Here is a 24287-nt window from a genome sequence, read left to right as displayed (position 1 = left end):
TGTGTAATCTGAGGGAAAAAATGTGTCTCTAATATGGTCATACATTTGGCAGGAGGTTAGGAAGTGCAGCTCAGTTTCCACCTCATTTTGTGGCAAGTGTGTACATAGCCTGTCTTCTCTTGAGAGCGAGGTCTGCCTTCGGCGGCCTTTCTCAATAGCAAGGCTATGCTCACTGAGTCTGTACATAGTCAAATCTTTCCTTAATTATGGGTCAGTCACAGTGGTCAGGTATTATGCCACCCTGTACTCTCTGTTTAGGGGCAAATATCATTCCATTTTGCTCTGTTTTTTCGTAAATTCTTTCCAATGTGTCAAGTAATTCTCTTTTTGTTTTCTCATGATTTGGTTGGGTCTAATTGTGTTGCTGTCCTGGGGCTATGTGGGGTCTGTTTATGTTTGTGACCAGCTTGCTTAGAGGGCTCTTCTCCAGGTTAATTTCTCTGTAGGGTTTGTTATGGAAGGTTTGGGAATCGCTTCCTTTTAGGTGGTTGTAGAATTTAACTCTCTTTTCTGGATTTCGATAATTAGCGGGTATCGGCCTAATTCTGCTCTGCATGCATTATTTGGTGTTTTACGTTGTACATTGAGGATATTTTCATTGGTTTTTGCATTCTTCATCAAACCAATTGTCATTGTTGTTAATTTTTTTAGTTTATCTGCTTGACATTTTTAGATTTGATAGGGAAGCTGAGAGGATCTCTGTAACCTATAAGTCAAACCAGTGGGTCCGTCACCTTTATACCATGGTTCTTGTAGGATGACAATGTCTGTATTTCCAATTTCTTTGATGAAGTCTGGGTTCCTATTCTTTAAGACAAAGGCAGACTACCTCAGATCTTGTATATTTCAGGATGAGATAGTAAACGATTTGTGTTCCATTGTGTCTAGTGTAGTTTTGTGTGGTTTAGGCCCGAACCATCACAGTAGGTGTGAGCAGAGCATGTGATCTGCATCTGATACATGTTTTTTTGTTTTTTTACCTTTATTTAACTAGGCAAGTCAGTTAAGAACAAATTCTTATTTTCAATGATGGCCTAGGAACAGTGGGTTAACTGCCTGTTCAGGGGCAGAACGACAGATTTGTACCTTGTCAGCTCTGGGATTTGATCTTGCAACCTTTCGGCTGCTAGTCCAACACTCTAACCACTAGGCTACCCTGCCGCCCCATACCTCTTAGGTCGCAGGATGGGGCTTGGGCGGGTGTAATAGGCTGGGCCTGTTACTCTGCTCACGGCCTAGGCATATGTCCTGTTGTCATGTTGAGGTCTTTGTCACAGGGGCGGGGGACATGGGGTGGGCAGAAGGGGAATAGATCTGATATGGGGGGGCCTATACAGGGTGTGGCCAGGGTTTGCTTGGTGTGGTCGTAGCTGGTTGGGGTGTGGCTGGTGATGCTGTGGTCTGGGTGTAGGTCCTCTTGGCGTGGGTTCTCTTTGTGCAGGTCCTTCGGGAGGGGGTCTCGCAGGTCTGGGAGGGTGTCTCGCTGGTCTGGGCGGGGTGACCGTTACTCTGCTGCTCCTGTGTGAGGTGCTGGGGCTACGGTTGAGGGTGACATCCTTCAGGGTCCTGGCAAAAGTTGGGATTGCTGCATTGTAACGCCCGAGGTGTAGAGGGGAAAAAGTCAGGCGCAGGAAGCAGAGAGTTCGGGGTAGCGCTAACTTTTAATGCACCACAACGGTGAACAGACACCAACCAAAACAAATGCCCCAAACACGGGGACTTAAACAGTCCAGCAAAAACTCAAACACACGGACAACCATGACATACAGACGTGTACACATGTACATCAAATAATCCTGCACAACCAGCAGGCGGGTCCAAGATGTCCCCCACCGGTACCCAGCACCTCTCCTCTGGACCAGTCCACGAGGTACTGCAGGCCCCTCATCCGGCGTCTCGAGTCCAGAATGGCCCGTATCGTGTACGCCGGGGACCCTTCGATGTCCAAAGGGGGCGAAGGGACCTCCGGAACCTCATCGTCCTGCAGGGGACCAGCTACCACCGGCCTGAGGAGAGACACATGAAACGGTTCTGGGTGAGTTTGGTGCTGACTCACCTGGGGTGACCGAGAAGTGTTCCGCCTGCCTTCTCGAACTCCCAGATGGGCCCCCAGGCGGTGTCCCGACATGCTAGCTCCCTGCGGATGTCCTCCCGGAGACCTCACCGGTAGTGGTCTATCAGGGCCCTGTCGTTCCACCCAGCCCCAGCGGCCAAGGTCCGGTACTCCAACGCGTAATCATGTGCGCTCCTCTTCTCCTGCCTAAGGTGGAACAGTCACTCGGCCCTCTGAAGGGTGATCAAACACGGCACGAAAGCGGCGGGTGAATTCTGGGTAGTGCTCCTTCGCCGAGCCTGGGCCATTCCAGACCGCGTTTGCCCACTCCAGAGCACGACCCGTCAGGCAGGAGACGAGGACACTCACCCTCTCCGCTCCAGAGGGAGTGGGCCTCACGGTCGCCAGGTACACGTTGGAGCAAGAACCCCTGACACCCCCCCGCCGCTCCATCATAATCCCTCGGGAGCGCAAGACGGAGAGCGCCGAAGCCTGAGGGGGAGGGAGGAGAAGGTGGATCCAGCTCTGGAGGAACCAAAGGTGCAGAGAGGAGACCACTCGTCTCCCATCGGTCCATTCTCTCCATCATCTGGTCCATCACCGATCCTATCCGATGGAGGACGGTGGTGTGGTGGAGGACATGTTCCTCCATCGATGGGAGGGGGTTGGCAGCTGCTCCTGCTGACTCCATATTGAAGGTGCGGGATTCTGTAACGCCCGGAGTGTAGTGGGGAAGAAGTCAGGTGCAGAAAGCAGAGAGTTCAGGGTAGCGTTAACTTTTAATGCACCACAACGGTCAACAGACACCAACCAAAACAAATGCCCCAAACACGGAGGACTTAAACAGTCCAGCAAAAAACCCAAACACATGGGAAAACCGTGACACACAGACATGTACACATGTACATAGAACAATCCCGCACAACCAGCAACCAATCAGCCTAAACCAAACACAGGTGAAACCAATAAACAGAAAAGGGGAAAAAGGGATCAGTGGAAGCTAGTAGGCCGATGACGACGATCGCCGAGCGCCACCCGAACAGGAAGGGGAGCCACCTTCGGTAGGAGTCGTGACATGCATTGTAGGTGGACCTGGTCGTAAAGGCAGTTTAAATCCAGGATGGTGGTGGGCCAGGTAGACATTAGGTTTTGAGGCACAGTCTCACGAAGTTCTTGCCTTCACCCGCTGTATGGTGACAGGGTGAATGTTTTTTTGTGGTAGCATGTTGGAGATGTGCGTTGGGGAAAGTGAAATAAGCTTTTCAGTCACTCCCTTGAGTGCTGTGGCCACCTATTTCTGCTGGGCCCTCAGGTAATTTGTGCCTGTGTGAATTATGATGTGGCTGGGGGACCCTAGTCTGCCCTCTGACAACAGTGCCAGGGCATGCCTAGTGTTTGGGCACCAGAGTTTAGCCACTTTGTGTTTGGGAAAATGTTTAACCTCTTGAATGTATTTGCCATTTGAGTCAATGAGGAGCACAATCTCTGGCTTTTATGTGTCCTCAGTGGATGTGTGGGGGTTGTCAAGAGAGCTATCAGGGGAGCTGTTAGCGGGGGGTGTCTTTTGGGTTGGTGTGTCCTGTGTTGTCTGTCCCGTTGTGGTGTTGAGGTTGTGGTCTGTGTCTGAGGTTGGCTGTTCTGCTGGCTTCTCTGGGGAGTGTCTTGCTCTCTTTCACACCTCAGCTTTCTCACCTCCTTCAGTGCCATGTGTGCCTCTTTAAGTTCTCTCACCTCAGTCCGTAGAGCAGCCAGCTCTCTCAGACAGCCGTCCATCTCCATCTTCTGCCCTCCGGGTCTTGTTGGGGGTGTGTTGTTGTGCTGGTCTGTTTTGTGAGTTTGTTCTGTCTGGATTGTGTGGACTAGCTCTCTGAGCTCCACCATGTCCCTCTCCAGGTCTGTGAATTTATCCCTCTCAATGATGGAGGAGCAGTGCAGTTGTTTGATCTGGGTGTGTTTAGTACTGGGTGGGATGACAATTCAATTTCAATTCAAGGGGCTTTATTGGCATGGGAAACATGTGTTAACATTGCCAAAGCAAGTGAGGTAGATAATATGCAAAAGTAAAATAAACAATAAAAATTAACAGTTAACATTACACATACAGAAGTTTCAAAACAATAAAGACATTACAAATGTCAAATTATATATATACAGTGTAACTATGTACAAATGGTTAAAGTACACAAGGGAAAATAAATAAGCATAAATATGGGTTGTATTTACAGTGGTGTTTGTTCTTCACTGGCTGCCCTTTTCTTGTGACAACAGGTCACACATCTTGCTGCTGTGATGGCACACTGTGGAATTTCACCCAGTAGATATGGGAGTTTATCAAAAATGGATTTGTTTTTGAAGTCTTTGTGGATCTGTGGACTATCCTCATCTGCAGGACAGTTTGAAGAGGTGTGATCAGACTCACTCGGGATGGCATGGGAAACATATGTTTACATTCCCAAAGCAAGTGAAAATAAATAGATAACAGAGCTCTCTCTCTCTCTATGAATGTGTAATCAGGTTGGCATAGTAAAGCTTGGCTGGGTCAGTTCAGTAGTCTGAAAAGGGTGTGCAATATTAGGTGTATGCCTTGCTTTAGTTTAGAAATAGTAAAGTGCTGCAAGAAAGAGCTTTTGGCCTGAGTTGTAAAAGGTGGTATTTGATGTAGTATATTTTTTAAACTCACAGGTGGCGCTGTAATTGAGTTCTTCGATTGAGGTGCTGCGTCACCATAGAGAAAGAAGCTTTGTGACGTCATTTAAACAACGTTTGGTCTGATTGGTAGATATGGCTTTGTGACGCAAAACTAATGTTTCGCAGCGAAGGGGTGAAGTTATCATATTCTATGAACATTAAATTAATTATCTGAAAATGTTTTATATCTAAAGTTATTTCTTTATTTTTACTAGATCCAATCAAATTATCGGACGTTTGGTAGGTGCCAAATTGTAGCTCCTAACCCTACATTGTCTCAGTGAATTATTGTGGCTTCCGTTTTGCAACTGACGTTAGCTAGCTTTTACAACTGGACAAAAGAAAGACAAACGACAACTGGTTGTCTCTGGACCTTGTTGTGTAGCCTTTGTTTCAACGGAGGAAAGTCTACATTTAGCTTGACATTTCGGATATAGAGCCAACTTGGGCTCGTTGCTATTCAACGTCTGGCTGATGAGATAAATAGCATCTGCTTCGAAAATGAAAACTGAAGTCTCAACAGCGGCCAGCTTTGTTGCCAGATTGCTGAGAGCAACTGGATACTTGTCGGAAGACCTATTGAAAGAGTTCACCCATTCCTTGGAGGAAGCTTTAGCAGGTAGAGCATGTAGCTAGCTATGTAAAAGCCATTGTTGTGTTGTTGACATTTCAGAGCCTATAGACTACTAGTTAGTTACTATTAAGCAAACTAGCTTAATTACCTCTGAGCTGGGTCTAATGCTTTGCTCTCATTGCCCTCTTACAGAGCACTACCAACACCACTGGTTCCCCCAGGCTCCATGCAAAGGCTCGGGGTACAGATGTCTCAGGATCAACCACAAAATGGACCCCTTGATTGGCCAAGCAGCTTGCACCATTGGACTCACTCGAGAACAACTCTTCTCACTCCTGCCCAGTGAACTGACGATGTGGGTCGATCCGTACGAGGTGTCCTATCGGATAGGAGAGGATGGTTCCATCTGCATCCTCTATGAGTCCACTCCACCAGTGCCAACTAATGCCAACACAACAGACATGGTCAGCTGCAAGGAAGAAATGAGATTTGGAAGGCCAAGCCCCTCCAATTCGTTCATGATGATCGTATCAAGCTAATATTTTTTTATGTTCAGAGCTTTCTCTGTGCACTACTGTATCAGTTCTGCTCTACATTTTGATGTAATTAAGACATTACAAGGGATTCTTAGGGATTTTGCCAATAAGGCCCTTTTTCTACTTCCCTAGTGTCAGATTAACTCGTGGATACCATTTTTATATATCTGTGTCAGGTATGAAGGAAGTTAAAGCTAGTTTTGTAAGCCAATGGTAACTAGTGTTCGCACAATGACTGGAAGTTTATGGGTATCTGTTAGCATGCTAGCAGATACCATAGACTTCCAGTCATTAGCAACTTCCTTCATACTGCATGCAGAGACATAAATGGTACCCATGAGATAATCTTACTCTGGGGAAGTAGATAAAGGGTTTCATGGCCAAAACCCCAATGTATCCCTTTAAAGATTTTAGTATTACTGCCGCACCCTGTTTGTTGTGACTCGTGAAAATGCTAAATTGTTTTCCATTAGTTCCATGATCTGTAACTGAAGTACTGTCCTGAAGCAAAAATTGTATAGATTTATATTACAATGAGTTGTATTTGTAATAAATTCCTCAAAAGCAACTGTTCCTCTATCAACAATGGACTCGTGTTGGGCAGGATCATGGTTGTGTTCAGTAGGCATGAAAATGCATGTTCTTATTGGACATTCATTCCTCCTGTTTCGTGCCCACTGAACACAACCCAGTTGATTGAGGCGTCTGTATGTTACAGAGGGTAAGGCTGCCATTGTAAGCTCAGGTGTATTCATTACGCCAATTGTTGCTAAATGTTTTGCAACAAACCGTTTGCTACAAAACAAGTTTCTATTGGATAAATTCTGGTAGGTCCCTCCTTGTTTCATTCCATTTGCAGTCGTTTGGATAGTAAACCGTTTCTTTTGAAAGAAGCAATGAATACACCCCAGGTGTTGGTCAGGTTGAAGATAAGTTGTTAGATGGTGGGATATTTAGGTCACTGGGAGCCTGAGCTGCAGCTGACTGAACATACTGACCCCACGTATTATCAGATTGTATTAGAGGTTCTGATCTTCCATCCCTTCACGAAAGGCAAAGGAGCAGTGACATAAGCATGTTTGACCACTCCAACTTAGGGGGTCAGTATCGCACAAAGGCACTCAGTTGATTTATGAATAACACAGATTTTGTAATGATAGTGAAGAGTGAAATGGTGACAGGGAAATGAGCACAGGAGGAGCACAATGGCCGGTGTAACCCTACACCTGCAATGAGGTTGAGAAATTGCATTTCTAGTCTGTAAAGAGCAAAAAGAATTGACTAAGACGGACAGTAATTGGTCAGGAAGAAAACCAGCACACACTCAAGGAAAGAAGCTTGGGAAGTAAACTGAAGCTTCAGATTCTCATCGACAAAGCAGATGTATGATAAACAGCTGCTAGCAATTGTAGAATACTTTTCAGGGGAACATATTTGCTGTTGCATGGCATCAGAGATGACTTTGTCCTTTCTTTTGGTTTGGTATTTCCATCTACAGTTATTTCCATCGACTGCTCTCAATGGGAGTGAAACAATATGCTTTTGTCTAAAACAAATCATTGATCGGTAATAAGCATAATATAAAATGAAAAAAATCATTTGTTTTGGCTGGTTTGTTGTCCCTGAAGTGAGATGATATGGACCCAAAAGGCTTGAATCTCTGCTCTTGCCAAAGTAACTCGTTTATCATTAATTTGATCTGTTACAGCAATGAACCATTTCCACATACTTACCTTTTTTCAATAAGACAGGCAGTCATAAAAGGGCAACACAGTGTCTCGGTACGACTTGTCCTGTGCAGCAGATTCTACAAAGACTCCCATTAAACCTCTTTTTATGTCTAAAGCAGACTTCAGTGAAAGTACACCTCTGTTTAAGTAATCAAATTATATCCACATGCTCATGGAGTCAAAGATTCTGAATAGCAAATAAATGGGGAATGGGGGGAAAATGGTCAGTCACATCTTACACAAAAACTATAGAAGCATGTTTGTATCTACTGTATCACATATTAACATGATATGTCTCACTCTGGGAATTCACTTCTAGGACCACACCTACTTTATAAAAATATAGCCAAAATTCTCATCCCATCACCTTTGAATATAAGTGAGATTGCTTTGCAAAAGTGCACTGAGAGCATGATGAATATAATAATGCTAATAATAATGGAAATTACACCATATTGTTATTGCATTAAAATTATTTTAAATATCTCACATAAACCCTGCCAATAGGAAAAATGAGGCATGGAAAAACATGAGAACAGCCAGAGGAGAACCGTGTATATCTTTTCATGGAAAATGGTGCGAAATGTAGGAAAACTCAAGGTACTTAGGATGAGGAATGTTTTTAATTTGTATAGAAGCAAAAGAGAGATTCAATTGTTTATGTGTACAGCCTAGTTTGAGCGCAACAGTTTAAACAAGCCTTACACATACTTTTAGGTATGCATTTGTCTTAATATTGGCTGCTCCCATAGTTGGACAAGCTCTCAAGTAAAACTGTTTTTCTCACATGAACCAAGTTTGAGCAACTGGATGGACACCTGCACTCTGAAAAATTATAGGAGGGGCAGACAGTAGATGCTGACTTGTAACAAACGCTTCTACACAAAACATTTCCAAATAAAACCACGAGAGACCAGGGGAAACATTTTTGTTGGAGTTTTAAGTCAGAAAGGGAGGTGTTAGTAAGAAGAATACATTCCTTTCTTCATTGCTTGCTTTGGCATTAGATTTTATAATCACTTCATGCAAAAGAGTTCTGTCCAAAATTCCAGTAATCATATCCCACTGCTCTTTACGTTTAAGTTCTCTCTCTCTCTGCACTCTGTCCACACCAGTCAGTATTTTCCAGATAAATAGTTCTTGTTTTTAAAAGCCAGCCTTTTTCCATGAACTTTTTCCAACTTTTTTTCCAACATACACAGCACAGGGGTTTGCCAGTCCATCCTAAAGGGACAAAGGTCTTCTTTTTATTTAAAAGTGAACCTTTCCAACATAATGATTGAATGTATAGGGATGCAAGGGTCTCTGACAAGTTGCATAAAAACAATAATAAGGCAAACAAATGGGTTTTACTTGCATTTTACACTCTTGATATACATGTTAATCTTTTCATCACTTTATAACACTTTCTAGTCCATAAACATCCATAATAATTGGCGTAATGAATACAACTGAGCTTACAATGGCAGCCTTACACTCTGTAACATACAGACGCCTCAATCAACTGGGTTGTGTTCAGTGGGCACTAAACAGGAGGAATGAATGTCCAATAAGAACATACATTTTTCCCATTTTCGTGCCTACTGAACACAACCATGGTCCTGCCCAACACGAGTCCATTGTTGATAGAGAAACCATAACGTCAAGGTTTGTTACAAGAAAAATAAATTAAGATATGTTTGGCTTAAAACCATTAGAGTTTGTTTTATTTTCAAATGTTATGAACCGGTGGGGTTTATCCTGAAATGACATGCATCCAAGGCCTACTGTCAGATTTCACAATTTTCTAAAACATGCCAATTTCCAAAAGCTGTCAAAACTGATGAGATGAGAAGGCTACTTTGACAGCAAATATTGGGTTAAGGTTTGTTTCCTAGTCTTACTTAATACTCCACTAGCAGCTTTTCTTTAAAACTGGATGGAAAATTCTCCTGCTCACTCAGATCTCAGCCCAGTACTCACAGCCCTACCCCTCTGTCCTCAGTACGGTTCTGCTCCCATTCCAGCTGTTAGACACAATGATAGACCTGAGGACTTTGTTTTTCACCATTATTCTGGTACCATTGATGCTCTCTTCTGCAGCAAGAAATGGATACATGGAAGCAAGGAAACCTAAGGTAATTTTTGGAAGTGCATATCTTTTGTAAATGTTTTTGGGCAAATTCATGATTATTTGATTTTGTTTAGAGTTTATGAGAATGTGTTTTTGAGGCAGGATCCATACCTCTAAAAACTTAGCAGAATCTATAATACAACTATAAAGCTTAAAGTTTGCATATGAGAGTTGTAAAAGTCCCACACACCAGGTGCCAAACCCTATCCCTGCCTAAATGATGACTCAACATAGTCTGTGAAGATTATACATTGGTGTCTGAGATTATAAATACTTGCTTAGCAGATAATCAGACCGTTAGGAAAACTCAGTTGGTGTGAAATAAAATAGCCAGCTTACGTCTTCTCTTGTGAGGTGATCTGGAGACATTTCTTCTAAACAATTCCACAGAAAGAGGTTGTGACCATCCCAGACTATGACACCACTGGAGACTCAGATACAAGCCCAGCAGCAGCTCCGAAAGATGAGGGTGGTGAGTTTATTCTCTCGAGACACACTGGAGAAAAGGCATTCACAATCACTTATTTATTAAGGTCATGTGCTAGGTCTAATGAGCTGTTTTCCCCTTTGTGAATGCATTAAACAACCACACATTACAGCAGGAATGTTACATGTAGAGGCCCGTGGACTACTATGGCACACGTTTATGTTAGGTTTCTATAAAGAATGAAGAGAGATGAATACAGGGAGGGATTACTTGGCTGATCGATAGGAAAACTTGGAAGTCATTGCTGAAGGAGAATGCATTTAAAGGACATGGCTATGGATTTCAGAGCTGCCCACGTGCCTACTGTGTGTGTGTCTGACTGGGTCAGTATACTGTGAGGAGGTCTCCCCTGAGATGACAGCAGTTCCATCCCTGCCCAAGGAAACTGCCTATCTCTACGCACGCTACAACAAAATCACAAAAATCACCAACAAAGACTTTGCAGACATTGGTTAGTGATTAGAGTAGCTTTGTAACACCGTGGACTTAAAAATAAAATAAACATTTACATTAAGATGTTATTCACTTATCACTCCAACTACTTTTTTAGTGAACATCTCTAAAGTTTATGGTCTCTAACATTTTATAGCAACTTTGAGAAGAATCGATCTGACTGGGAACCTCATCTCTGAGATAGAAGACGGAGCTTTCTCAAAGCTTGCCCTCCTTGAAGAGCTGAATCTCTCAGAGAACAAGCTGGCCAAACTACCCATGTTACCTGCCAAACTCATATCCTTCAATGCCAATTACAACCAGCTTAAAACCAAGGGTATAAAGTCAACCGCTTTTAAGGTAAGCCAGAAAGTCAGTCCAAGATTCTGGAGCAAACACTATATATATTTTTTTTACATACAGTAACATTTTACAGTCTGAGTAATGGTTGCATTGAATGTTAATAGAATTTCAACAACAATTTCTATGCCAAACATGAATCTTACCTGAAATACCCTGTAGTATGTAAACAAAACATCAAATCTCTTTTCTCAGAAACTCACCAAGATGGCGTACCTCTACCTTGGCAATAACGAGCTGGAGGCAATCCCACAACTTCCAGAGAGTCTCCACATTGTGCACCTATATGTCTGTTTACAACTTTGGCTCACACAGCAATAATGTTCAGACAAATATGTATCTTTCACCTAACAACACATTTTAGAGTATAAATGCAGGTGCAGGCAAATGCATATTGTAAAAAACTAAACAAAAAAGTTTTTACCAACCAACATCTGTCTTCTAATCTACTCCCGCTGCAGAACAATAAGATCACCACGCTATCGGATGAGACCTTCTGCCAAGGCAACAACACTCAGTACATCAGAGCCAACATGGAGGAGGTGAGACTGGATGGCAACCCTCTGGTGCTGGCCAAGCATCCCAACAGCTTTGTTTGCCTCAGGGCCCTGCCCATTGGACCTTACCACTGAACCAGTGGAATACAGTCTAGTGAGGACCACAATACTACAGTGAGGGGTTCCCTTGTGAAAAGGGCCAACTAATGTAATACACAAGTCAATAGACCATAGCGCAGCAGTGGCATGTAATATGAGAAGTGTGTACTGGTATGTTACGATATATAGAGCAGCGCTATGTAATATGAGAAATGTGTTTGTTTTGTAAGTTACAATTGAATGTCTCTTAGGTCATCTTAACAGCCATGATTGGTTAAATTGGTGTCCTCTTAAGTAGGACAGGAGTTCTCTTACACAACATAAGTATATACACAATACTCTTTTGACCATTTTTTATCAATGTTTAATATTTCCAATAACACATCTGGAAATTGCATCCGTTGCATTCATCTACTTTAAATAATAATGGCTAATAAATGTACATAAAGTAACTACAATTTGCTAACATTTGAAACTGTTTACCTATATTTTAAATGGGTATAACATGTAATTTGACGTAAATGTTTATATTCATTTATCAGAATAAAAACAATATAAAATGATTCAAACGACACTGCGATGCCTCCACTGAGTAATGTAACCTTTATTTGACAAATATCACGTTGTCACATTTGGCTCTGAAAAATGTTTCATCCAAACTCAGTATCACAAAGAGTACATAAATGTTTTCATTAAATATCAGTCTTTTGAACCATCCAGAAATGTTTGCCTCAAGTCCATTGCATTGCAAACACCAGTGTTTGTGTCCCAATCACATCTCAAGTGTTCTACTTCCATTATAGTGGCTACTGGTTCAGTAATTCACTTGGCTACTGGTTTAGTAAGTACAATCAATCCATCCTCGATCTTCTGCTGGTATTCCCTCTCTGACTTCTTTCTTCTGTAGACATCATCTGAGGGAGAAATGGAGATGAATGAAACAGAAGAATGGTTAACTGATTCTATAATTAAAAATATATTCAACTCTTTACAGTAGCTCAACCATTGACTTAATTGCACAATCTTAGCTTTTTGAAGAGGACCAACAGACTTGTATTGACTGTAACCTCAGCAGTAGCCCAAGTTGTCTGAATCCAATTTATACTACAGTGTCGATTTCAGAGGAACAACTGGAGCAGGGTTTGAATTAGTGACCCTTTGGTTTCAGGACAAGCACCATACAAGCCTGGGCTCTTGTGGCAGAGGTAGTACTCACATTGGGAGGCCACAGGCACACTCCCTTCTATGCATCCACACACAATGTATCTCCATTAAAAGGCCTGAGATATCAAGGACTATCCCACTGTTGACACCACTGTAGTGAACAGCCTGATGTGGGTTGAAACAGAAACGGACAGGGCCGGTGTCCTAACGTTAACCATCACCCCATGTTACAACAGTAGAAGTCGGCTCTTGGCAAAGCAGCAGTTCTACTGTACGTACATCCACATACAGTGATGCTTCAATCGTGTGCGCTAGTTTGACAGTGCAGATAAAATCAGCCAGAGGTTTGAATACTTACAGAATGTCTCCCTTCCAATCCTCACGTTGATCATGACCCATTCCATCACACCTCCAATACAGAAGAAGACGGGCAGAAATCTGTACACTCCAAAGCGACGTTTCCCTGGCACAAGACTCAGGAAGGACTTGATATTTTGACTCTTCCTCTGAAACATTATCTCTTCTGTTCCTCGTGTTTTAACACAGTATTTTCAATTGCCTAAGTAGCAAGCAAGGTAGCATACAGACTAAGTAAAATGCCGTTAATGATCTCTTATGTTACTAACTTTATTGCATATCATGCATGGCGACTTTGTCCTTTACCACTGTCTTTATCACGACTCTGCATAAGAGAAGATGGCGTTGCAGACGTCATATATTTAAGCGTTTTCATTGGTTCACGTGATGTCACGCTCTTACCAAAGATATTCAACTACCAACAAGATATCCAACTTCCTACTCCCCTTACCAAAGATTATCAACCACCATCAAGATGGCTTGATGTATGAGATGAGGGGTTATACATGCTTATGACAAGTCTTACAATGTATTATAACCACATCATAATACAATTATGGATGAATATCCTATATATAGTTTTTTAAATGTTCAAATAGTTTTCCTTCTTCCTGAGTGTAATAGGTATTTATGTTATAAGGTGTTCACAGGGGGACACCAGGTGCAGGCAGGGTATAATTTCCTCTTTATTTCAGCAATTATTGAGCGTATCTGATACCACCTGTTCAGGTGGGTTGGTTTGCCAATGGAGACTGTGCATCCCTCAGAGGATGCAAATTACTGGCCTTTGTGTGCAGTGTACCTCAAAGAGCATATTTGGTTAAAGCAGTTGTCAACCAGACCAACAAATGTATTTGTCTGAGAACAATTAATCCTTGCAAGCTTTCAAAAATGTATGAATTATAATAACACTGAAAACACAGGTCAGTGCACAAGTTAAAAAGCAGCTTGTAGTACAATACAAAGGCAATACATCTGCGCTGATATCAAGCTTCTGCACTACCTTCATATTATTAAAGCATCCAGGTTAAAATGTGGAACAAATCATGCACACCTGGTGACTTGGCTCATTGTCTCTAATTAGATGGCACTACTAAAACAGTATTTAGCCAAATGTCAGAATATTTCATCTTCTCAAAATACCCTGTTACTTATCTATGTGTTATATGTCAAATTAATATATTTAGAACCTCTGATAAACCCAGAATATTGTTGAAGCATAATGAGCCTCTGTCTCTCTGGGGTACACTGGCACAGACAGGTTATCTTCCTCACATCCCCAATCTGTACCTCAGGGGTATGCTGACACAAGCAGGTTGTCTTCCTCAGATCCCCAATCTGTATTTTAGGGGTTTGCTGACATGGAAAGGTTGCCTTCCTCATTTCCCAGAGGAAGATCTATAATCACCAACCTCAACACCTTAGAGAGGGATGTGCAAAAAATGTGAAAGGGTTGATATAGCCTCCTAGTGTCAAAACTCATACGTGACAACTGCCAACCATGCGAAACTTAACACCTTGGTCTCGTAGACTAGACGTAACATAGTAAATGTAAATATAGGACACTCAAAATAATATGCTATTTTACGTTTGATATGGTTACATATGACAGATGGTTACTTAAAAAACACTAAAGCAGGGTGGCTGGTCGGTGTGGATGAGTAGGGGTTGTCGTGTCTTTGTCTATGCCGGATTAAGTGATATGACATGCTATTCTATAAAATCATTTCTCTGCAATTAATATTACTTGATTAAGCTAATCAGATAAATAATTAACTAGAAAGTCAGGGCACCACGAAATAATGTTTATAGAGCTGTTCTCTTCCGTATAAACTCTTAAAGACCTGGTAATCTTTTACCTCAATAGCAGTCAATATTTAATCGTCACCTTATTTTGTCTCATCTGAAAGTTGTAAATTCTTGGTTATCTTCACGAACCCTGGCTAACAAGTTAAATCAGCAATACAAAATTTGGTTTAATTATTTATTTACTAAATACCTAAATAATCCCACAGAATTACATCTACACAGAATGGATCATACATTGATTACAAATGATGTCATAAAGGAAAACGTCCCTAGCGGACGGAACATATATGACGGCTGGTTACACAAAGAAAGAGGGTTGGGTTTGAATGAAAGAGCAGGAAGACTGAAGAACAAAAAGGGTTTTGTGTCTCTATCAAGCCGTAGGCAGCTATGCTATCGTAAATACAGTATTTCATGCATTCTAAATAACTGCCCAGTTGGAAAAAGAAAACGCAATAAATATTTACTCTGAGCTGCACTTCCATCAGTTGGTCGTAGATAGAAGACCGGGTTGTCCTTTGAAGAATAGAACGGCTACTTGGTAGTACCGTCATCATGTGGTAGACTGGATACTCTGTCCGTCCTCTCCTAGCCCACGTTCAGAGGGCAGAGTGGGTATGACTCCTGGAGTGAATAAGAGTTCAATGTTCAAACCAGGTTGCCATACTTTTAAGCTCGTGCAATATTCTGGCTGGTTTAGTCGAAATTCGTCCTTTCGGCATGTCGATCGTCACCTTCACATTTCGTGAGGTTCTTGCTGAGGTTGGCTTAGTTCTGTAGGTGGTCTTTGTCCTTTCAACACGGGGACCACAAGTCCTCACGTCCTTGGAACAGGAAGTTGAATTTTCATCGAAGGGTTTATACAGTGGTGAAAGAAGGGCGTGTTTCATAGTTTACAACCAAAATCTGTTCACTTGGACGGGGCTTCTGACTGAGCAGTTTACTCTATGACAACCAACTCTCTCCTTTATAAGCTAAAATTACATTGTCTTTTCACAAAGAGTTTCATATTTAAATATTTAAACTGCACAACAATTCCATGTGAATCTGATTTACAAAATACAGTTTATGTTGTCCTATCATATTCATTAAGTACCAATGCATATTTTCAACTGGTAGGATTACCGAAATATGGTTTAGTTTCCCACCTTTTGATATTACCAGACTCTCAATGTTAACAAAGGGATTTTCAATAGTCACATTGGTAGAGTAGAGAGAGGAAAAAGGGGAAAGGTATTTATGGGGGTCATAAACCTCCCCAACAGGCCAACGTCATGGCAGGGTATAACAAGAACATCTAGCAACCCAAAGGTTGCTACTACTTAGCATGTTCGCTAACCCGTAATCTTAACTCTTTTAGCTAATCTCTCTCCCTTAACCCTTTAACCTAACTCCTAAACTTAACCCTAACTTAGCTTGCAACAGTATGCCTACACAGCTGAGCAAGTGACAATAAGCAGAAGCGTCCAAGTATCTTAAAAGGAAAACTCCACGAAAACTATATTTTTCTATTCGTTTCATTAGCCTAGACCATTGTTGATACTGTATCAATATATTTTGCAAGTCAGCAATAAACATTAAGATATAACTTTCAAAATACATAAATACAGCCAGTATGATGCATTTTGGCATCATAAAATGACTGACCATCTATGATATTAAAATTATAATTTCAACCATGTTGATTTGTTTACAAACATTGGAGTAAAACAAGCTTATATATTGGTTTTTGATGGGCTAAGACAGTTGAAAAAACAAGTTATGTTCTTCAAGAATCAATGGGTAGATACGAATTTATATGTCCAAAAATGGATGAAGCAACTGCTGATTGCCCCTTTAAAACTTCTTAAGGCTAGGGGGCACTATTTTCACATCTGGATGAAAAGTGTGTCCAAAGTTATCTACCTGCTACTCAGGCCCAGATGCTAGGATATGCATATTATTAGTAGATTTGGATAGAAAACACTGACGTTTCTAAACCTGTTTGAATGATGTCTGTGAGTATAACAGAACTTATTTGGCAGGTGAAACCCTGAGGACTAACCATCCAGGAATTATTTTTTTAAGTTCACTTTTCAATGGGTTTTCATGGGGAATCTAGAATTCTTAGGCAGTTGCTTTCCATTCCTATCGCTTCCACGGGACGTCAACAGTCTTTAGAAATTGGTTGAGGTTTTTTCTTTGAGAAATGAAGAAGTAGCCCTTTTCAGAACGAGGTTTGAGTGAAGTGTACTGTTGTGGTTGAGGCACATGACCTGAAAGCTCCCTCCACTTTGTTTTCCTATGGTATTTAACACAGTTTATTCTGTCTTAAATTGTATCAATTATTTACATTTAAAATACCTAAAGTTGGATTAGGAAAGTTGTTTGAAATGTTTGGATCAAGTTTGCAGGTAACTAATTAGATAATGTGTAGTCATGTTGCGTGAGTTGGAACCGGTGTATTTTTTTGAATCACACGCGCCAAATAAATTGACATTTTGGATATATAACGACAGAATTTATCGAACAAAATGACTATTTGTGATGTTTAATGGACATATTGGAGTGCCAACAGAAGATCTTCAAAGGTAAAGCATGCATTATATGTTATATCTGACTTTTGAGTTGTGCCTGGCGGGTTGAATTATGATTTTCATGTGTATGTTTGCTGGGGTGCTGTCCTCAGATAATAGCATGGTTTGCTTTCGCCACTGTGGCTGGATTAAGAAGAAGATTATCTTTAAACCCATGTTTAACACTTGTATTATTTATGAATTATTATTATGAGTATTTCTGTTTTTGAATTTGGCACACTGCTATTTCACTGGGTGTTAAATCAATCCTGTCAACGGGATTGGCGCGCGAAGGGATAACTAAGTTAACAGTCACAATATATATCCTTATAGTGACAGCTCTTGAACGACACTAGGTAAATCATTATTAGTTATTGCTGCTGTCGTGGAAATTACCACCAGGGACACCTGCAGTCAATCTTAAATGAATCATTATTAACAGCAAGCTGGAGAGGTTCCAACAAACTCAATGCACCAAGTACACGTCAGTCAGGAGCTCTGCTGGGGCAGTCCTTATATACTGCTTACACAGACAAGTGTCAGAAGGTGAATTCACCAATTTGTAAGTCGCTCTGGATAAGAGCGTCTGCTAAATGACTTAAATGTAAATGTAAACAAGTTATATTTGCATGAATGACATTATTCATAATTCATCATTAACTTTTGGTTCATACATGTGACCGACCAATACCTCATGAGGCTTCTTCTCTCCTAGCTTAGACCTTGAAACAGATATCCCTTTCCCTTCTCAAAACAATGTTCTGGGCGTACTGCCAAATTGCCTATACTGATAGTGAGGATTCCTCCCAGCACGATCAATCAGTCACTTGCATGAACCCAGCCAAATTGGTTATTAGAAAAGCACAAACATTTACCTTCACATTCCCTCCTCGTAATACTCTGACATTATAGTAACATTTTAAGGTATTACATCTTCTATCAAAAGGAGGTTCTTCTATGAAGTAAGCGGAATTAAAACATAAAACCAGACACCTCATGTTTTCAAACCCCTTTACTTTGGGTTGAACTATCTAAAATACACACAAGGGATCTGTAGACTCCGATTGTTTCCATAGCTCTTACAACTTTCTACTGCAATGGTTTTATAGGTAACTTAAGAACTTCCTTTCATGCAGTTACACATACAGTGCATTCGGAAAGTATTCAGACCCCTTGACTATTTCCACATTTTGTTACGCGACAGCCTTATTCTAAAATGGATTAAATCATTTCCCCCCTCAATCTACACACAATACCCCATAATGACAAAGCAAAAACTGGTTATTTATTTTTGCAAATTATTAATATGATTATATATATATATATATATATATACACACAGTGCCTTGCGAAAGTATTCGGCCCCCTTGAACTTTGCGACCTATTGCCACATTTCAGGCTTCAAACAAAGATATAAAACTGTATTTTTTTGTGAAGAATCAACAACAAGTGGGACACAATCATGAAGTGGAACGACATTTATTGGATATTTCAAAAAAATTTAACAAATCAAAAACTGAAAAATTGGACGTGCAAAATTATTCAGCCCCTTTACTTTCAGTGCAGCAAACTCTCTCCAGAAGTTCAGTGAGGATCTCTGAATGATCCAATGTTGACCTAAATGACTAATGATGATAAATACAATCCACCTGTGTGTAATCAAGTCTCCTTATAAATGCACCTGCACTGTGATAGTCTCAGAGGTCCGTTAAAAGCGCAGAGAGCATCATGAAGAACAAGGGACACACCAGGCAGGTCCGAGATACTGTTGTGAAGAAGTTTAAAGCCGGATTTGGATACAAAAAGATTTCCCAAGCTTTAAACATCCCAAGGAGCACTGTGCAAGCGATAATATTGAAATGGAAGGAGTATCAGACCACTGGCCATCCCTCTAAACTTTCAGCTCATACAAGGAGAAGACTGATCAGAGATGCAGCCAAGAGGCCCATGATCACTCTGGATGAACTGCAGAGATCTACAGCTGAGGTGGGAGACTCTGTCCATAGGACAACAATCAGTCGTATATTGCACAAATCTGGCCTTTATGGAAGAGTGGCAAGAAGAAAGCCATTTCTTAAAGATATCCATAAAAAGTGTCATTTAAAGTTTGCCACAAGCCACCTGGGAGACACACCAAACATGTGGAAGAAGGTGCTCTGGTCAGATGAAACCAAAATTGAACTTTTTGGCAACAATGCAAAACGTTATGTTTGGCGTAAAAGCAACACAGCTCATCACCCTGAACACACCATACCCACTGTCAAACATGGTGGTGGCAGCATCATGGTTTGGGCCTGATTTTCTTCAGCAGGGACAGGGAAGATGGTTAAAATTGATGGGAAGATGGATGGAGCCAAATACAGGACCATTCTGGAAGAAAACCTGATGGAGTCTGCAAAAGACCTGAGACTGGGACGGAGATTTGTCTTCCAACAAGACAATGATCCAAAACATAAAGCAAAATCTACAATGGAATGGTTCAAAAATAAACATATCCAGGTGTTAGAATGGCCAAGTCAAAGTCCAGACCTGAATCCAATCGAGAATCTGTGGAAAGAACTGAAAACTGCTGTTCACAAATGCTCTCCATCCAACCTCACTGAGCTCGAGCTGTTTTGCAAGGAGGAATGGGAAAACATTTCAGTCTCTCGATGTGCAAAACTGATAGAGACATACCCCAAGCGACTTACAGCTGTAATCGCAGCAAAAGGTGGCGCTACAAAGTGTTAACTTAAGGGGGCTGAATAATTTTGCACGCCCAATTTTTCAGTTTTTGATTTGTTAAAAAAGTTTGAAATATCCAATAAATGTCGTTCCACTTCATGATTGTATCCCACTTGTTGTTGATTCTTCACAAAAAAATACAGTTTTATATCTTTATGTTTGAAGCCTGAAATGTGGCAAAAGGTCGCAAAATTCAAGGGGGCCAAATACTTTCGCAAGGCACTGTATATAACATTTACATAAGTGTCCAGACCCTTTACTCGGTACTTTGTTGAAGCACCTCTGGCAGCGATTCCAGCCTCGGGTCTTCTTGGGTATGATGCTACAAGCTTGGCACACCAGTATTTGGAGAGTTTCTCCCATTATTCTCTGCAGATCCCCTCAAGCAGTCAGGTTGGATGGGGAGTGTTGCTGCACAGCTATTTTCAGGTCCCTCCAGAGATGTTTGATTGGGTTCAAGTCCGGGCTCTGGCTGGGCCACTCGAGGACGTTCAGAGACTTGTCCCGAAGCCACTCCTGCTTCGTCTTGGCTGTGTGCTTAGGGTCATTGTCCTGTTGTAAGCTTAATCTTCATCCCAGTCTGAGGTCCTGAGTGCTCTGGAGCAGGTTTTCATCAAGGATCTCTCTCTGTACTTTGCTCCATTCATCTTTCCCTCGATCCTGACTAGTCTCCCAGTCCTTGCTGCTGACAAACAACCCACAGCATGATGCTGCCACCACCATGCTTCACTGTAGGGATGGTGCCAGGTTTCCTCCAGACATGACGCTTCGCATTTAGACTAGAGAGTTTATTATTGGTTTCACCAGGCCAGAGAATCTTTTTTCTCATTGTCTGAGTCTTGAGGTGCCTTTTGGCAAACTCCAAGCAGGCTGTCATGTGCCTTTTACTGAGGAGTGGTCTTCCGTCTGGCCACTCTACCAAAGGCCTGATTGGTAGAGTGCTGCAGAGATGGTTCTCATTCTGGAAGGTTCTCCCACCTCCACAGAGGAACTCTGAAGCTCCGTCAGAGTGACCATCAGGTTCTTGTTCACCTGCCTGACCAAGGCCCTTCTCCTCCGATTGCTCAGGTTGGCCGAGCAGCCAGCTCTGGGAATAATCTTTTGGCTTCAAAACGCCTTCCATTTAAGAATGATGGAGGCCACTGTGATCTTGGGAACCTTCAGTTCTGCAGAATATTTTTGGTACCCTTCTCCAGATCTGTGCCTCGACCCAATCCGGTCTTGGAGCTCATCGGACAATTCCTTCAACCTCATGTCTTGACAGTGCATGTCAGAGCAAAAACCAACTGTGGGACCTTATATAGACAGGTGTGTGCCCTTCCAAATCATGTCCAATCAATTTAATTTACCACAGGTGGACTCCAATCAAGTTGTAGAAACATTTCAAGGATGATCAATGGAAACAATGCACCTGAGCAATATTCTGAGTCTCATAACAAGGGGTTTGAATAGTTATTTAAATAAGTTATCTTTTTTACATAAATTTGCAAAAATGTCTATAAACCTGTTTTTGCTTTGTCATTATGTTGTATTGTGTGTAGATTGATGAGGATTTAAAAAAACATATATATTTTTTAGAATAAGGCTGTAACGTAACAAAATGGGGAAAAGTGAAGGTGTCTGATAACTTTCCGGATGCACTGTACGCTTCATTACACTATTTAATTTATGGATTTTGGCAATGACATTACAGCTGGAGCTTTTGACGCGAGTTGTATGTTAATGACAGATCGGTATCTCAATGCATTTTTTGTCTAAATTACTATGCAGTTTGCAGACCTCCACAATTAACCTGATACTCCAAATGAACAATTTTGGACAAGCCTAAATCAATTACGAGCATGGTTAACCCCTTCCCAGCACTCATTCTTCTGGCATTTCTTAATTTTCTTCTTTAGATATTATTTCAGTTTGTCCTCCCAATGTTCAAAGTGGATGGCCCTTGATAATGATCTGATTTTCCCAAGCAGACAAATCACCCACCTGAGCCGCCACTGTCCTTTACGGTCCATTATGTCTTGTACATTTTCCTACCAAGTAGACAAGCAGCATGAGAGAAGTTTGGACAGGTTCTCTATCCATGCTCACTCCACGTGGACTCATGTCGCACTACTGAGAGAAAAGGCATGAGAGAAAAGGTATGAGAGAAAGGTCAGTTAATAGCTTGAACTGGATGCTGTGTACAGGTTGCTAGCTTGGACTCAGTAAGAAGAGGTGAACGCCATTGTTGCTATTACTTCAGATGGTTAGAGGTGGTGAGGCTCACTTTCTTGGTTGAATTATCCCTTCCGTGCATCGAGATACCATCTGTGGTCATCTTCGCCATAACCTTGAGAGAGGACAGACCTGAACAGTTTAGTTTAGGACATTTCTGATTCAGGAAATCCAGACAAACTATTTACTGTATGACAAATTATTACTGCTAGCGCACTCGACAACATTCCGCTGAAAAGGCAGCGCGCAAAATTCAAAAATATATTTTAGAAATATGTAACTTTCACAAATTTCCATGTCCAATACAGCAAATGAAATATAAACATCTTGTTAATCTACCCATCGTGTCCGATTTCAAAAATGATTTACAGCTAAAGCACAACATATGATTATGCTAGATCACCGCCAAGTCAAAAAAACACAGCCATTTTTTCCAGCCAAAGATAGGAGTCACAAAAAGCAGAAATATAGATCAAATGTATCACTAAGCTTTGATGACCTTCATCAGATGACACTCATAGGACATCATGTTACACAATACATGTATGTTTTGTTTGATGTGCATATTTATATCCAAAAATCTCAGTTTACAGTGGCGCCTTATGCGCAGTAATGTTTTGATTCCAAAACATCCTGTGATTTTGAAGAAATAGTCATAATAAACATTAATAAAAGATACTAGTGTTATTCACAGAATTAAAGCTATACTTAATGAAACCGCTGTGACAGATTTCAAAAAAACTTCACGGAAAAAGCATAATCTGAGAACGGCGCTCAGAACCCAAAGCAGCCAGAGGAATATTCGCCATTTTGGAATCAACAAAGTTAGAAACAACCCCATAAAAATTCACATACCTTTGATGATCTTCATCAGAAGATTCCTAGGCACTCCTAGGAATCCCAGTTCGACAATAAATGACTGATTTGTTCCATAAAGTTCCATAATTTATGTCCAAATAGCCACTTGTTGTTAGCGTCTTCAGCCCAGTAATCCATCTTCATGAGGCGCAGGCACTTCCTTTAGAAACATGTCATGTCACAGTCCTTTAGAAACATGTCAAACGATGTATGGAATCAATCGTTTGGATGTTTTTAACATAAAACATCAATAATGTTCCAACCGGAGAATTCCTTGGTCTTCAGAAAAGCACTGGAACGAGAAGTTACTCTGTCGGGAGCGCGCGTCATGAGACCAAGGCACTCTGCCTTTACAGTAGAATCCTCAAACCAGTTTCTAAAGATGGTTGACATCTAGTGGATGCCCTAGGAAGTGCAACATCATCCATATCTCAATGTGTATTCGGGAGGCCAAGCTTGGAAAAATTACAAACCTCAGATGTCCCACTTCCTGGTTGGATTTCTCTCAGGTTTTCGCCTGCCATATGAGTTCTGTTATACTCACAGACATCATTCAAACCGTTTTAGAAACTCCAGAGTGTTTTCTATCCAATACTAATATGCATATATTAGCATCTGGGACAGTTTTAAAAGTCTCCCCAGTCTTCCAAATCTCCCCAGTCTTTCCAAATCTCCCCAGTATTTCCAAATCTCCCCAGTCTTCCCAGTCTTCCAAATCAACCAGTCTCCCCAGTCTTCCAAATCAGCCAGTCTCCCCAGTCTTCCAAATCAGCCAGTCTCCCCAGTCTTCCAAATCAGCCAGTCTTCCCAGTCTTCTAAATCAGCCAGTCTCCCCAGTCTTCCAAATCAGCCAGTCTCCCCAGTCTTCCAAATCAGCCAGTCTCCCCAGTCTTCCAAATCAGCCAGTCTCCCCAGTCTTCCAAATCAGCCAGTCTCCCCAGTCTTCCAAATCAGCCAGTCTCCCCAGTCTTCCAAATCAGCCAGTCTCCCCAGTCTTCCAAATCAGCCAGTCTCCCCAGTCTTCCAAATCAGCCAGT

At 41.5% G+C, this 24287-nt stretch overlaps 3 protein-coding genes across 3 annotated transcripts; 2 read left to right on the top strand and 1 right to left on the bottom strand.

The window, feature by feature from the left end:
• Positions 1–4826: 4826 nt before the first annotated feature.
• On the top strand, positions 4827–6419 carry LOC135527922 (protein BTG1-like). The gene is made up of 2 exons (XM_064956583.1): positions 4827–5360; positions 5508–6419. Exons 1-2 carry the CDS (start codon positions 5243–5245, stop codon positions 5852–5854), a joined length of 465 nt encoding a protein of 154 aa, XP_064812655.1. The 5' UTR covers positions 4827–5242; the 3' UTR covers positions 5855–6419.
• Positions 6420–9488: 3069 nt separating this feature from the next.
• ognb (osteoglycin, paralog b) lies at positions 9489–12143 on the top strand. Its single transcript, XM_064956581.1, has 6 exons — positions 9489–9698; positions 10085–10166; positions 10468–10632; positions 10771–10973; positions 11169–11261; positions 11435–12143. The coding sequence occupies exons 1-6, from the start codon at positions 9600–9602 to the stop codon at positions 11603–11605; spliced, it is 813 nt and encodes a 270-aa protein (XP_064812653.1). The 5' UTR covers positions 9489–9599; the 3' UTR covers positions 11606–12143.
• Positions 12144–12149: 6 nt separating this feature from the next.
• On the bottom strand, positions 12150–13432 carry LOC135527921 (ubiquinol-cytochrome c reductase complex assembly factor 5). The gene is made up of 2 exons (XM_064956582.1): positions 13092–13432; positions 12150–12483 (listed from the first exon to the last, which is right to left on the bottom strand). Exons 1-2 carry the CDS (start codon positions 13246–13248, stop codon positions 12392–12394), a joined length of 249 nt encoding a protein of 82 aa, XP_064812654.1. The 5' UTR covers positions 13249–13432; the 3' UTR covers positions 12150–12391.
• Between the last annotated feature and the right edge of the window lie 10855 nt (positions 13433–24287).

This window comes from Oncorhynchus masou, chromosome 33 (assembly GCF_036934945.1).
Source record: "Oncorhynchus masou masou isolate Uvic2021 chromosome 33, UVic_Omas_1.1, whole genome shotgun sequence".
Lineage (NCBI taxonomy): Eukaryota > Metazoa > Chordata > Actinopteri > Salmoniformes > Salmonidae > Oncorhynchus > Oncorhynchus masou.
This window is presented reverse-complemented; position numbering and strand designations above follow the sequence as displayed.

Bases quoted from the DNA above. Each gene is read 5' to 3' on its own strand.
- LOC135527921 (XM_064956582.1), bottom strand. From the start codon at position 13,248: ATGTTTCAGAGGAAGAGTCAAAATATCAAGTCCTTCCTGAGTCTTGTG. The intron at 12,484-13,091 runs GTAAGTATTCAA...TTTCTCCCTCAG, and splicing joins GATTGGAAGGGAGACATTCT to ATGATGTCTACAGAAGAAAG.
- LOC135527922 (XM_064956583.1), top strand. From the start codon at position 5,243: ATGAAAACTGAAGTCTCAACAGCGGCCAGCTTTGTTGCCAGATTGCTG. The intron at 5,361-5,507 runs GTAGAGCATGTA...GCCCTCTTACAG, and splicing joins CTTGGAGGAAGCTTTAGCAG to AGCACTACCAACACCACTGG.
- ognb (XM_064956581.1), top strand. From the start codon at position 9,600: ATGATAGACCTGAGGACTTTGTTTTTCACCATTATTCTGGTACCATTG. The intron at 10,167-10,467 runs GTGAGTTTATTC...TATGGATTTCAG, and splicing joins AGCTCCGAAAGATGAGGGTG to AGCTGCCCACGTGCCTACTG. The intron at 10,633-10,770 runs GTTAGTGATTAG...AACATTTTATAG, and splicing joins CAAAGACTTTGCAGACATTG to CAACTTTGAGAAGAATCGAT.